Raw genomic sequence first — 14,919 nt, forward strand, 5'->3', positions numbered from 1 at the left:
TTATCACCCATATTTATTAAATTTAAGTTTTAGTGTGGGACGAAACACTAGGAGGCATTAATTAGTGTTGGTGACATCTTTAAATCCCCAACAAAATTCAAAGAGTCATTTATTGTCACGTAAAAGAAATGTGACAAATACTGTATAGTAATGACTTCACTGTTGAGCAGTCATGCAAACTGCTACTTAGTGCAAATAATAATACACAATTTTAGCTTTTTACAGCCTTAATTAAACTCACTAACTTACTGTTAGCAAAATGTTCTTCTGTCACAGAGTGTAGGGTGTGAGACGGTGCTCTTAGGAAAACACAGGTGCAGTGCACGTGCCGGTTCAGATTTAGAGGTAATTTGTGAAAACGTTTACCTGAATTTAAAAGGTTGCTGCAGAGTAGAGAAATGGATCAAAACAGGCTGCATGCAGAGAGAAATGAGTCTTAGACGTATGTTATGCTGTCTGCTTAAACTGGATGGAAAAGGCTGCTACAAATGTAGCTTTCAGACTGTGTAAAAACACTTAAAAAGTTCATTTAACCAGTGGGTCAAGGTCTCTGACCAGCATGTGGCAGTGCTGCTCTTGTTTTTGCTCAGCTTCCCTCATCTGCTGTTCTCTGGTTGGGTTCTCAACTTGTTTGTGTTGCAGATTTCGCTGTAGTTGACTGTGATGGTACTTCTAACATTATTGTGGTTTATATTTGATTCCCAGTTGTGTGCTGTGCCATTAATTTTCCGCATTTCCTATACTCAACCTTTAGTTTAGCTGGATTCAAACAAATTCAGTGGTAGTTGGTGTCGTGGCACTGAAGTGAGCTGGGTGATTTAGATAATTAAGATAAATATAAAAAATATGTTTAAAATAAAATTTAAAAAAGCTCTTGCAAGAAGCCAGAAAATTAGAGTTTAAAGATTTTATGTCGGAAACAGCTTGAAAGAAATTTGAGATCCGATCTTCAGCAGTATCCCTGTGTTTGTCGGTCAGACCCGCCCTGCGCTGATGCATGATTTCAAAACACGAACGCTCAGCTGGAGACTTCAGAAAGGTGACATCACCTGCATCACCATGGCTGTGTTCATCCTTTATATACAGTCCACTGTTACCACATGGAAGCTGTATCGTTTCTTGAATGACGGAGGAGAATTTTAAGTTTTATTGATACTAATAATTATGCATCAACTTGCCATACTTTTTACTTTATTGCAGAAATAAGAAGTGGAATAGCAAGAATTCTGCTCTGCAGTGTCTCGTGGTGATGTGCCCTAATTTTAGCTAGAAGCTAAAGTGGAACTATTTTTGTTGAGTTTTATGTTAAGCAGGTATGAGGGTGTCAGACAATGATCCTGTGGAAGAGCGATGTGTTGTGCTCATGTTCTAAATATTAACAACCACGTCAAGAAATAAGAAAAGCTTCTTGATTCTGGGGTTTTTATTCCACTTTAGGGTATGTTTTTAATCAATTAGACAGCAGGAGCTCAGTCTGTGACAGTTATCCAGCTTAGTTTCCAGGAAAGCTTTAAAAAATTATTCCTCATTCTGCCATCGACTAGGAATAACCTGGAGTTTAAATATCCAAAATGTACCCCCTACACAACCACTACCAGGTTTTCATGTGACGCTTCCCAGACTTGTATCATTCTTTGCTCCGTTTCCATCATTTAGTTATTTGTCCGTTTGTTGGATTTCGCTCTGGAGCCATATGTCTTTGATTTCAGGAAGGTGTATGTAGAAAGGGAGGAGGCCTACGAGACCAGTGTGAAGCTGTACAGCGATGTTTCACCTAGAGATATCGGCATTCCCTTGAAACTGTTTCCCCAAAATACCGGTTCCCCACAAGGTTCCTACCCCTACGGGTCTGCTATCCAGGAGCTCAAACTTCTCATTCATGACCGATGTCCACAGAGGAAACTGGAATGCATTGGTGAGTCAGATTGTGTTGTTTTTATTCTCGTTTACACAAAGGCAGAGTTTTGGGATGGAAAGCTGCTCTTAAGAGAGGATTAATTCCAATTGAAAGAAGAAATACACCCTTTTCTGGCAGAAAACCATGGCCTGAGGCTTGGTACTGCTCTGCCTCTAACCTCCTCACGCTAATTTTTATTTTAGTATTTGCAGGTTTTGAAAGGTACAAAAAACATTTAATTTTGCTTCGTTAGAAGGGTTTCATGTTTGTTCGAAACTCTTTGGTGACTGGTGACGTGTCCTTTTGAATTTTAAATTCAGTCTGTTTTTAATCATAAGACCTCACATTTATAGAAAACTAAGTGTTATTATTCATCAGCATTAAACTTTACTAAAAGCTCTCTGCATCTGTAAAGTGTGAGGGCAGCCAGCCGTTAGGTGCACGTCCTCAGAGTGAAGAAGGCATAAGTCAATTCTTCTTGTGAGCTTTAAAGATAAACAGTTCTTGGCCAGATGGTCTCTGATGTCACTCTAAACCAGCATTTATGTATTTGCACTAAACCCAGAAAAAAACATTTTGTTCAGTAAATGATTGAAATAATAATTTTGTACCTTAAACTTTGCTTTGAATCCATTTTTGTCAGTCTCACAGACCTTTGACAGTCGGTCTGTTCTCACAGCAGCTGAAATCTAATGACTGTGTGGGCTGACTCATTATAAACAGAATATCAGCCTACTGCCTGCTCCTGTCACACAGTCTGCTTTAGGTCATTGTCCTGCTGTAGGGGGAAATAGCCTGCGAGGTCTATGGCCGTTCCCTCCACTGCAGCGCCCGAGGCGTTCACACCTGCTCCATGTAACATGTCAGATATTTCCGAGCACGTTCTTTCTCATCAGAACACCTCAAACTCCAAATAAGATTCATCTGTCTGTAACACTTTGTCCCAACGCATCTGTTTAATGTCCCAATGCGCCCTTTGTTTTTTTTCTTTCCTCTCAACTTTGCATCCAAACCTGTTTCTCTGGCTGCTATCTCTAATTACTGGGTCAATACTTCGATATCTTATATTATATTTGAAGCATTCAGTCTGTATTGCAGTGCTCCATGAGTTTTATCGTTTCTTGTGTTTTGTTCCAGTGAGGACGTTACGCCTGATCTGTGCCTGTGCCGAGGATTACAGGTGTCTTCATGAAGGGGACGCGACTCCCAAAACAGCGGCCATGTGAGTAAATGATCAGCTCCAGTAAGTATCTGGGCCTTTACTGTGGTACTGCACTGACCAATCTTTCTTTTTCACTAACACACAAAAATGACAAATGTAACTGAGAAACAATGCAACAGTTATACAACACAGTGGTGTATTGTTCTTTTAGTTGAATTGCTATAAAGTACACCTCATTAAACTTAAATGAAAGCCCTTTCCTCATTGCATATTCTCCTAATAGGAAGGGAAAGACTCTTCCGAGATCCGCTCATAAGTACCCAAACATCATTTAAGGGGTCCCTGCCTTGGTAGCTGCCCTGTCAGCTCTCATCACTGCTCATTTAGGTCTGGCACAGCAGGCGCTGTCTTGGGTCTGTTACCCTCCTGTAGAGCGCCTCTTCCTGACCAGGCCCAAAAGTGGGTCGTCCTGGCTGAGCCTGCAACACACCATGGTCCAGTGAGGAGGTTTGGGGAATAAATGAAAAGGGATGGAGTTTTGTGGACTGAACAGTGATACCCAGAGACAAATGCTCAGTAGGTTGTAGCATGCATAGGGTTCAGCAAATTAAACGTGTTCTTTGTTGACAGAGTTGGACCAAAACTTTGTAAAATAAATGGCAGCCGAGCTCTGCATATTTCTCATCGTGGCTTCGTATTATCGCTGAACTGTATCCGCTAGAGAACATGTTAAAATCAGCATGAGTTTGGGCTTCATCTGTAATTTGGGCTGACAGTATTTTGGCATTATTATTTATGCAAACAGAGACTGAGACTTCTAGTGACCGCAAGTAAACAAACAGACGCTGGATTTCCTTTACTGAATGGGTGGGGATCATAGTCCTAGAATAAGAGCATTTATGAGGCTGTTAAAAGGACCACACTTAAGTTAAGGTTAGATGTTTTATAATAGGACTCGTAACAGTCGACTCAAAACCTAGGGGGGATATGTCAGCAGCTTTTAAATGGGTTTTATGTGTGATTAATGCTTGTAAAAATCCTGTTTGCTCCAAGAGTCAAGGGGGAAAACATCTTCCTCCTTCAGAAAGCTCTTGGATACGTTTTCTTCTTTGTACACTCCAGTTGTTGTTGTTGTTGAGCGGCTGAGGCAGTGTCTCCTGCTCCATATCTGTCTCTTTGCATCGGAGCGCTTGTGACGTGATGAGACACGGCAGTGGAAGAGTTGATTGGGCGCAGCACTTCTCAAAGCTTTTGATCCAGAAAAGTTGTGACGTTGAGGGATTTTGATGTGTACCCTCACGACGCTAAAAGAAACAACTGGGCAACAAATGTCTCTCCAAGAAATGCAAACCTAATCACGCTGCACTTGTTATGTGGAAACACGAATCACGCTGTGTCCTGCCACAGCAGACATTTCAATCGGTGACTATTTTAGATTTCACAGAGCTTTGTTACCATCTTGTAGTAAAGATGAAATCTCCAGGTTGGACTGGACTTTGGCCCCAGACTGCCAGCGCTGGCATGTTTTTCTTTGCTGATTGCAGCTCAGTGCAGGGCCATATGTGACTGCTTTTCTTAGTCCCTTTTAAATACAGGTTGCCTTTGTGGATGTCACTGTGACTCACAGAGTGGGTGTTTTTAATCCAAGGCCTGACTCAGATTGGAAAGTCGTTTTTTAAAAATCTAATCAAGATGTTTCACAGAGTGTGTGTATGTGTTAATATTTATGTTTATATTGCATATTTATCTCTCCTTGTGTATATCGAGTACACCAGTGCAACAACACTGAAGCGCACTATTTATTGTTCGCTGCGTGTTTCCGTATGGATTGATCTGCTGCAGCGTTTCGGTGCCTGACTGGTCCCCCAGCTTTGTCTTCCAAAGATGCATCTGGTCAGGATTTGTGTGCTTTGGCTTTAGCTGGTGTTTCGTTGTTCAGTATATAGAAAATTTGTTTAAGAAAAATACAGCGACAAAATGTAATTTAAACTTCACATCACGGCGCTTCCTGCTTTACCTTAAAAATTTATATTTTTATATCATAGCCATTTTGTCCTATTTCACCCAGACTCGCACTGGGATTAGGGTTGGGACTGTTTCCCATTTCCAGTGTGATAAAGGCGAAGGTGTGCTATACCAACAGAGTCTCGTTCACATATAATAAAGGATCTAGCCTAACAGTTTAAGTGCTAGTACCTCGCAACATTTTCCAGGCTCTTCTCTACTTTTGGTCCACAGTTACCTGAAGTGATTCAGTCTGATTTTACTGTGTATTTGTAAAATTGCTCACCTGCCTCTCTGATTTTTCACCATACCCACCCCTTGCACACAGTGGAATCTCTCACCAGTAAATCTTGGACAAACCAGTGTCTCTGCAAGTGAGGAGGCCTGTTAAGTTCTACTTTAAAATCAAAGCAGACAGAAACATCCTCATTCTGTTCTTCTTGCTTTAGTTTTGAGATGCTGATGATGGACTAATGTAGCTGCTACCCACACATGGATTAATTTCAAATGGTGCCGTGTGCGCATTTTGGCTCACGTCTCCTTCACTTATATTACCAGACACGACCTGAAATGTTAGTGTGGCAGATATATTTAAAAAATGATTCTGGCTGTGATTCAGGATGATCGTTAACAGGCTGTTGGAGATCCCTCCAAATGTTGTTGGTCTTTTCATTGATCATTGACCCAACAACACTAGTTCAATTAAATATTCCCTCAGAATTTAGACGGGTTTCCTTTGGGGTATTTTTTGCTTTCACTGTAAAATAAATTCTTTGTATAACCAAATTAGAATTATTTTTCCTGGCCTTTACCCTTACTCTTTAGAATCTAGTTTTAGTTGGTGGTTTGTTGTTTTGTTTTTTGTACTAGTTGTCGTCTTTTTATTCTGTGAAAAGCCATCTAGTCCTTTTTTTTTTCCCCTTCCTCTTCTATTGTGATCCTCTGTATTCCCTCTACATCCATTTAATCGGGAAATTTTCTGTCTTTCTGCTTCTGCCGTTTGCATTTTTAAACTTTGTTGTCCACTAAAGAGCCCTGCAAAGCCATAATGTGGCCTAATCTTCCCTGAGAGATCAGTACTTGTGCATGTGGCTGGACTGCATTGTATCCTTGGAATGCAGAGACACCAGTTTTCGTGTGAGCGATCGATGTGTATGTTTACAGTAGTGAACTCTGAAGATTAGAGTTCAGGGCTTGCGATTGTGTGAGTATGTGAGGTCCGGCTCCCAGCGGTTACATGAGCTCGTCCACACCTTCCAGAACCCGCAGGAGGAGAGTATCCAGTTGCATGTGCACCGGGTCAGTGGAGGGCCAGCAACCTGCCTTCTCACGCAAACTAGCAAACGAGCAGTTAGCCCTGCGTGTGAGTCCTGATAAACAAATGGTCACTGTCTGCACACAGGGAAAATGCTATCAAGCTGTCATCATCTCCCAGGCTGCAATTTGTCCTCCCAACAGATCTCAGAAAGGGAGCAAGGAGGGGGGAGGAAAAAAAGCTTTATCATTTCCATCCCCGAACAGGCATCCCGTTAAGAGCTACGTTTGATTTAGTTTCCTTTCAGTCCCCTGGAGAGTGCATACAGTCATACTCTGTGAATGTCACTCTTTTTTTCCCTTCATCTTTATTTATTTGCTTTTGTTTTTCCCTCTTACTTGAACTTACCGCCTCCTTCCTTCCTTTCCTCTGACAGCGGTGCAGACGACCTGTTACCCATCCTGTCCTACGTGGCTCTGCGGTGTCAGTGTCCTCAGCTGGTGTCTGAATGTGCTGCTTTGGAGGAGTTCATTCATGAAGGGTGAGTCATCCGCATGGAAAGTGATGATGTCCCTGGGAGCAGATAAACTTACAGTTTGGTGCATAAATACATAAAATAACAGTAAAACGTGAGTATTTTGTTAACATGCTGCCGCTCAGTAAAATCTTATTTATTCCCAAGTTTAAAATTAAGAAACTTTTTGTCTGAAAGGCTGTAATGAGACCTTCCTCAGCTCTCTTAGTTGCCTCTTGTAGTGATTCTATATGAAGGACAAAACTAAAGCTTTGCTTTGCGTCGCGCTTCCATCCAACAGTGAGCAACAATGGCTAAAGGTAGATCAGAGTCAGCCAATCACTGACGACAACCAGCACACCACCGCAAAAGGACAAGAAAACACTGTGGCTTCAGGTGGTGCCAGTGACAGCGTTAGTGAGCAAACAAACAGGGGCTGATAGTTGGCTGTAGCGTTTCAGGCCCTCGGGTGAAGACTGCAGTCGGCATCGGCTGTATATTCTTTATGTGGAGGGAGAGTTTGGATTTTGGAATCAAATCTAAACCAAATTTCTTTCTTCTAGCTAATGATACTGAAGACTAGCTAGCCTGCTAGTTCATTCAGACTCATCTGAGAAGTTGCTGATGGTTATTTTAAACTGGGCAGCTAACGTTGGCCCTGTTTGTGCAGAGTAGCTAAATTAGAGCTAGCTGGCTAAAAATATCCTTACTTGAGAACATTATTGTTATCGAAGTCACAAATATTTCATCAAATAAAACGGAATTCAGAATTATGTTGATTAGAATCTGACTGCTCGATGTCTGCTGGAGACACAAACGTGACAATAAATAGCAAACACACTGACCATGAGAAATGATGCTGACACTGGGTCTTCTGTGCAGATCTAAATAAACACAAAGCAACAGCAGTGCTTCCAGTTTTCATCTTTGTCAGGGTTAAAAATCCAAATCAAATGTTTTTCAGGCTGAAGTTTTGTTCTTTTCTGATGATGATCGGTGCAGAGCACGCTCATGTCACCAGAAGCAGCTAAGTGCTGTTCTGCTTGAGCCATACGTCTTTGGCAGAGTAGCATGTGAGTTTACACACCACACCCAAAAGGTCTCGTCATATCTCCAAAAAGAGTGGATTGTAAAAGCCGGTTGGTTAGACTGGCATTGGCTGAGGAATGTCAGGATATTTGGGATTTGGTTTTCTTCTCTATAAAAGTGCAAATAAAGTCCTTGAGTTTAGATCATTCATGTTAGAGGAGAGACTCCCGTTCTCACAGAAATGCGTTGAAGTAAAAGCTGCATGAAAAGTATAGAAAGATGGGTTTTTAAAAGAATAACTGACCTCGAATCACAACGTACACTTAACTCAAATCAGAGCAGTAAAAAGAAGTTTGACTTTAAACTCAGCCACAAATGTCTCTGATATTTTCATCTGAGGGAAAAAAAGCTGACTGTAAATTCATTAATTAAGGAGTTAACTTAGTTTTTAGTCTGCAGTGTGAAGGATTAAACGCTGTGTTCACTGATAACATGAAAGTGCAACTGTTTGTGCGCCGCTACCCTGATCAGTTTGTCTATGATTGTGACTTGGATAAAGATCGGAGAGCATTTTATGAGTAATTGATGCAGAAATCCCGCTAACTGTAGTGGCTTCACAAAATATTTCTTCTCCTTTTTTCCTTCAAATGCACGTTTTGTTCAGAATTTCCAGATAACAGCTGAGCGATAAGCATCTTATCGCTTTCCTCTTTCTGTCCCCTCTCGTGTCTCGATCCTCTTACCCCCGGACTCAGAGTTGAGTCCTGGCCTCGTCTGCATCTCGTCTGCTGTCTCTAAAAACCTCCTTGGTTATGACTTGATCTTTTCATATAGCATCCATAACTTTCTTTTGCTCAGCCTGCTCACCGTGTAATGTGTTCATAACTCCAAAAGTGGAGAAAAATTGTTAGTGTAAAACTATAAAACCTTTTACTATCATCCACTTCTCTGTTTCAGCTATTTGATAGGAGAGGAGGGATACTGCCTCACCTCCATGCAGAGTGCTTTGGCCTATGTTGAGTCTCTGCAGCCCGGCGTAGCTCAGCTTCCTGCGGGAAAGCTTATATGAAACAGGTAAGGGGATATCCATACATAACATGGATGCTTTGAAGATGAGCTTTTCTGTAAAGGTTATTGTGACATTCGTGTTATTGCACAGTGACTTAAACATCCTGCAGAGAATAAGCTTTTCATTACCATCTACCTGAGGGATGCATCAGTGAGATTAATGGGTCAGTGAGGTAACCTGTGAACGCAACCTGGTCAGCTGCAAGTAAAACATCAGAGCCTGACGTGCCTCTGACAGTCAGACGTGTTTGGGCTCGTCTCATTGTTGTGTGCATTAGGGAACATAAACACATAGTGTTGGTATAGCAACTTATTAAAATCATGTAAAAATTTATCTTGGTGTTATCACATATGTACTGTTGAGCCATGCCTGACTGATGCGGCCAAATGAAGCCCAGCTGTAAAGTTACAGCAGTGCAAAGTGTCACTGGAATTTGCCTCCATTCAGATGGTGACGCTAAAACAGTTCGCTGACACTGAATCTGACACTTCTGCTGTGGCAGCTACAAGAATACAGATTAAAACACACAGACTGGTGCAGAGTCGGCGCTGAACATACTGAGTAACCTTTAATGTTGAACTGCGTGCAGTTTATTTGCAGCTGTCACTGTAAAATAAATATATTTGCCCCCTTTTATGTGAGTGCACGCAGAGCCTGAACCAGAACACCTGGGTTAACAAAAAGTTAATAACCACGTTATACCTGTGACCTCTGACCGGTGTTTAGAGTTTGAAAAACAACTGGTTTCTCTGATTAGTTTAATCACAAAGTTGAACTCAAATGCCACCTTGGATAGCTAGCCAAGTTACAACTAACTGCCTCCAGCTTGCATAGCTCGTACTGCAGGAAGTTGTCAGCCTGGCAAATTTACAAGGCTGATCAAACTTGTGAGTTTGGATGAATTAGCTCAAGTCATCCAGTCGTGACAGAAGTTTTCTGCTTTAGATAGCTAGCACTTCATCTGCATTAGAAGCCATGCAAACACTGAAAGAAGAAAAGTGGATTTATGGAGTGCCATGTCTGTGTCTATTATGGCTCATCCTCAGCGTCGTGGCTTTACCAGGGAGTCAGCCTTTACTGCTAGCCCCTCTGCAGCCCTCTGTGAGAAGTCCTTTCTGCCTCACTTAGCCTTCACGTCCCAAAACTGAGTAAAACCTGAGTCTGTAGCAGGAGGCCCTGCAACCACTCGGATGAACAAATTGACTCCAGTCTGTTTATTTTTTGTTTTTCTTCAACCAAATCTCCTTTGTGCCGTTTGTCTCCTGCTTACCGTGTGCTCTCAGGGACTGCGTGTCAGCCACCAGCAGAAGTCTGGTTTGTAAACAGTTTTTAAAAAATTATACACAAACATTAGAGAAGTCTGCTCTGACAGAATTCAGTGCTGTTGGTCATGGAAAAATGAGAACGCCGCCAATTTCACAGCAAAATGCTGCAGCACGACCCGTCTGAGTTGACTGACACTGGAAGTGCCGCACACGTGCAGATCCTGAAATATATGATGCAGTTTCATCTGGACGAGCAGACCGATGGATACTTCTTGTTGTGTTTTGATCTGCTGTTAAACGAGCGAACACATTTCCAGTTTTGGCATCGTTCTGAAAAGCTCATCTGGAGGAAGGTTTGAAGTGTGGATGCAGTTGTGAAAAGAGGTCGTTGAGATGGAGCGATAGCCGGAGTGAAGTAGACTGAGACTGATGCATTACACCGAGGGATGAGAGTGTCACTGAATGGCCTGTCTGGCACCCAAGGTGCTGCTCTGCAGGATGGGGCGTGATGACACTGCACGTTACAAAATGTGACATTTCTCAACTGGCGTCTCCCAAAACTCCCAGTGACACAATGATTCCACTACAGCCAAGTATTGAACTCTGCGGACTGCTGCGCTGCACAGAGCTGTCAGCAACCGCAATCAGCTCTGTGCCGGAGAAGCAGATTTAGGTTGAATGTCTGGTTATATATGCTGTGTAGATGCTTTTCCGTGGCTTTGGCTTTAAAGATGATCAAAGTTCAGATTGGTATTTGAATGCTTCTTTTTAATAATGTACCATAGAAATCCCAGACCGCCTCTGAAGTAAGAAACGGTCATCAAACACGAGTCGACATGCGTTATGTCTGACTGTCAGCAGTTATTCTTACTGCGCATTTAATCCTAGTCACTGAAAGTTACCAACACTGACAGTGGAGCAGAGACACGACCACGAAGCAGACTTACAAGTCATCAATCTGCAGCAAAATGCTGAAAAGGTCAAATGCCCGTCTCTCTCTGTACTCAGATATGACCTTCAAAACATCAAGTGCAGGTCAGAGGAAACTGGAGGACTTATCGTTAATGTGCAGCGAGTTTAGGCGACTGTTGCAAGAAGCCTAACAAATTACAATGTTGGCTTACCAAAAAGCAGCTGTTTGACACATTACTGTAGCTGGGCATGCCACGATGTGTTAGTGGGTACCAGTACATTCATGGTTGTCAATACCTAATAGTTTGATTATGACAGTTTTAAAAAATTGTTAAATACTTGTTTAATTTGCTCACACGGCAACGGCAGACGGTTGATTTAAAATGGTAACGTCATGTTTTTGACCCGGACTGAAATGTTAGCGTGGCTGCAGAGTAGCTTACTCATGTTACTGCAACATTACAAACATTTTATCCTGTGCAGCAAAGTGAATTTCACACGGCAGCCGTCTCAAAAATCTGTAACGTGCATTTCAAAATAACAATGCAGAGTTCCTTCATCCCCGAGTCTTACTGCTCCTCCTATCGACCAATCACTGCAGAGCTTCAAGTCGCAATCTTCCTGCATTTGCAGGCATCACCCAAGAGCAGCTGTACCACCTGTGATTGTTTCCACCAAGCTGGTAAAAACATCAGCAACACAAATTGGCTCAAAGAAACTTCCATAACAAATAAGCTTTGATATATTTGTGAGTACTGTGCACGTAGTTCTACCCGCAGCTAATATGCAGACCTTGTCCTTGGTTAGGCTGAATAACCAATCAGTACCAATATGAGATCAAACAGTTGGAAACGGCAGCAAAATGTCTGAAGACGCAAGCATCAAATGAACAGTGTGTTCCAGATCTGTGGACTTCAACAGACGACCAAACCAACGCTTTTTACATCGTGATGACTTGCAGTCTGCATTGACAGCTCCCCTTGTGGTTACAGCTTTACGCCTGAATTATCTGACTGAATTTAAACGTCAACTTAAAATAAAAGACTGCTTGTAGTTACTTGCAGTACTTTTTCCCTTCAACCATAAAAGGCCGATGGGGTATTGTAGTCGCTCCTTTTCTGGATTATCGAGGATGCGTAACGACGTGATGGCTCTACTTGTTGCCGCTGTCTGCTCTGAGGCGCTCAGAGTAATGAAGAGTCCTTTTGGCCTTTCCTCACCTGGTTGTTTCCAGTCGCTGTGTTTGGAGCAGTCGGCCCCTGATGAAAGCAACAAAACAAGTTTCGTTTATTAGCTCATCAGTGTGAAAGATGAATCTGTGTTCATCAGAAGACGTCTGCTGGTCCTCTAGTGACCCGTTTCATGTTAGGCACACGCTTAACTACTAGTTTGTTTCCTTGTGTTTTTTAATGTGTATATTTAAGCTTTGTAGCTTTGTGTTTTGTATTTTAATCTAACCCTACCCTGAAAGTACTCACCGCTGACCTGGTTGGTGTTCAGAAGGTGTATTATGAATTTTGGTAATACCCACCACCACCCCAACCCCCTGCAAGATGGGATACTTGTTTCCTTGATCCTCTTCAATAAGATCCGGGAGGATACAGAAATGGCCTCATGCAGCTCATGCAGTGTAGATATTATATTATAAATGTATTGCCAGTAAAATCTTTCCCCATTGTGTGTTGTAGGCTGCTGCACATCCTTCCGTTCACCCCGTGACCCCTGCTGCAGTACATAAAGGCTCCAGCTGAACCTGCAGCTCCCTGAAACTGCATATGCATATTTTCTTGCACACATACAGACGTACGTTACATTTAACCAACCAGAGGGACTAAACTGGTGCCGGTGAGCCTTTTTGACCCCATCAGCGCCTGCTTTGGGACCTGTTGTGTTTTCAGACTGGTTGAAGTTGGACTTATCCAAGGATTGCTGTGTTTGCTGTCCAGACTTCTTCTGACACGCCTTTCTCTGCAGAAAGGATTGAACTACTACTTCTCTCCATCTCAAATGTTTTTGACCTTTTTGTGTCCGCGACCTGAGCGCGGCACGATGACCGCTTCCCTGCAGGGACTGACAGGCTCCTCCAACTATGTCTGAGGCAAATGCTGTAACAGAAGGCAAATATTCATGTGTTAACATGTTACTGAGAATAATTAGCGTGGGCTTCATTTACTCTCTCCAGCTGATGAAAGAAAACAGCGTTGCTAATGCTGATTTCCACCTTTATTGGCACCAGTTGGACTAATTGTTGCTCTATTTCAAGTATGTAGTTATTAAAATGCAGTTTAATAAGAGCAGTTGCTGTTTGTAGCTCACATTCCAGTTATGCATGAATGACTTTAACTTCAGATTTCCTAAACTCATCGACTTACAAGTCCCCAGCACAGCTGCACGTTGGTGTTTCAGCTTCCTCTGCTTCCAGAGGGGAGGGGCTGAGCATTTATCCACAGGAGGCTTGGAGTGAAGTGATGTTTACGTACAGTAAGACGAATAAAACTGTCGCATCGGCATCAAAGAAAAGCAGTGTGAATGGGGCTTTAATGAGGAAAAGGGATAATGTGTCAAAACTTAATTATCTGATTCAGGAAACGATTAAAATGTGAAGGAGTTTGATTTGAAAAGCACTACTGAAGTTTACAGTGTGGGGTGTGCGTGCTTAGACTGAGATTTGGAAAGTCATCTGTTCTAGGGAAACTCTTTTTAAAGAAATGACGCACATTTATAATTTTTGAATGCTTGTGTGTGTTTTTGAGGCATTCAGAGGTGAGGTTGTGTTGGATGTTCAGACGGACTCGGTGATTGGTGGAGATGTAGTGGAGGAGGAGCTCTGCAGTGTTTAGGTTGGGTTTTACTAACTGCAGGCACTCGGGTTGCTTTTCTCCTCATGTGGATGTTTTCCTGCACACTCACATTATCCAGGTTATTTCATAGCTTTTTTTTGTATCTTAGAGTTTTAAACCTTATTTTGACTCCTTCCTCCCCTCACATCTACACATATTAGATACTTGTCTTTTCTCTGGAAGCTGAGTCTTCAGTGCTGGGATGAGAATCAGTTGGGTCCACTTTCTTTTCTTCTTTAGATTAATTTCCTGCATATTTGGTGGAAACCAGTAGCTCTTTAAATCCCAGAAATCCTCAGTGCAGGTCAAATAACGTGAGCTACACTTCAGCTGTTTGAATCATTTACACTTCAGTTTACTGGATGTATCTTTTTTCCCTTTTTTGTATCCTCCCAAAACATGTGACATTTTTGGGGAGAATTTACTACTGCCTACAATTTCTGATAATTACATAAAGACTTGCCTCTGTAACGTTTACACAGTTAATAAAAATGTCAGAATGTGTTTTGTAAAGACGACTAAGGCGTCGATTTAATGTAAATGATTTATTGTCCACTGAGTCACGGTTTTATTGAACTGCTGTACTGTGAAACTTTAAAAATGATGAATGTGTTGGACAAATTAGACAATAAAGAGAAGAAATGTTGATTTGTTTTGTTTCCTTTTCTTTTTTGTTCCTGTAGAGGGAAAAATACATTTCAAATGAAATGGTCAAAATGCGTTTGACTTTGAGTCATGATACCCCGAGCCTAGCAACGATGTCAGACTTTTATCTTAAGTGTGCCAGACGAGTGAAACTTCCCTTTCTGTCCGTGTAAAGATGTTTGACTGTGTATGAATACAACATGTTGAAATTGTTGAAGTAAAACTTCAAAAGATCTGAAATGTATAAAATTTCAGGAGAAGCTGTAAAACTTGCAGTTCCTCTGATGACCACTGGAAGCAAGTTGGTTTCACATGTTCAAGTATCCA

The 14,919-nt window shown here is 41.9% G+C and overlaps 1 protein-coding gene across 1 annotated transcript in view; it reads left to right on the plus strand.

Annotated features, from left to right (window-relative positions):
* The window catches only part of vps9d1 (VPS9 domain containing 1), a 28,300-nt gene extending 13,705 nt beyond the window's left edge, over nucleotides 1-14,595 (plus strand). Inside the window, exons 13-17 of the mRNA XM_004573897.5 lie at nucleotides 1,710-1,915; nucleotides 3,035-3,119; nucleotides 6,755-6,859; nucleotides 8,819-8,935; nucleotides 12,796-14,595. Coding sequence (XP_004573954.1) covers nucleotides 1,710-1,915; nucleotides 3,035-3,119; nucleotides 6,755-6,859; nucleotides 8,819-8,930 — 508 coding nt within the window. The 3' untranslated portion in view covers nucleotides 8,931-8,935; nucleotides 12,796-14,595. The remainder of the gene's footprint in view (nucleotides 1-1,709; nucleotides 1,916-3,034; nucleotides 3,120-6,754; nucleotides 6,860-8,818; nucleotides 8,936-12,795) is intronic.
* The last annotated feature ends 324 nt before the right edge of the window (nucleotides 14,596-14,919 follow it).

This window comes from Maylandia zebra, linkage group LG7, assembly GCF_041146795.1.
Source record: "Maylandia zebra isolate NMK-2024a linkage group LG7, Mzebra_GT3a, whole genome shotgun sequence".
NCBI classification, from domain to species: domain Eukaryota; kingdom Metazoa; phylum Chordata; class Actinopteri; order Cichliformes; family Cichlidae; genus Maylandia; species Maylandia zebra.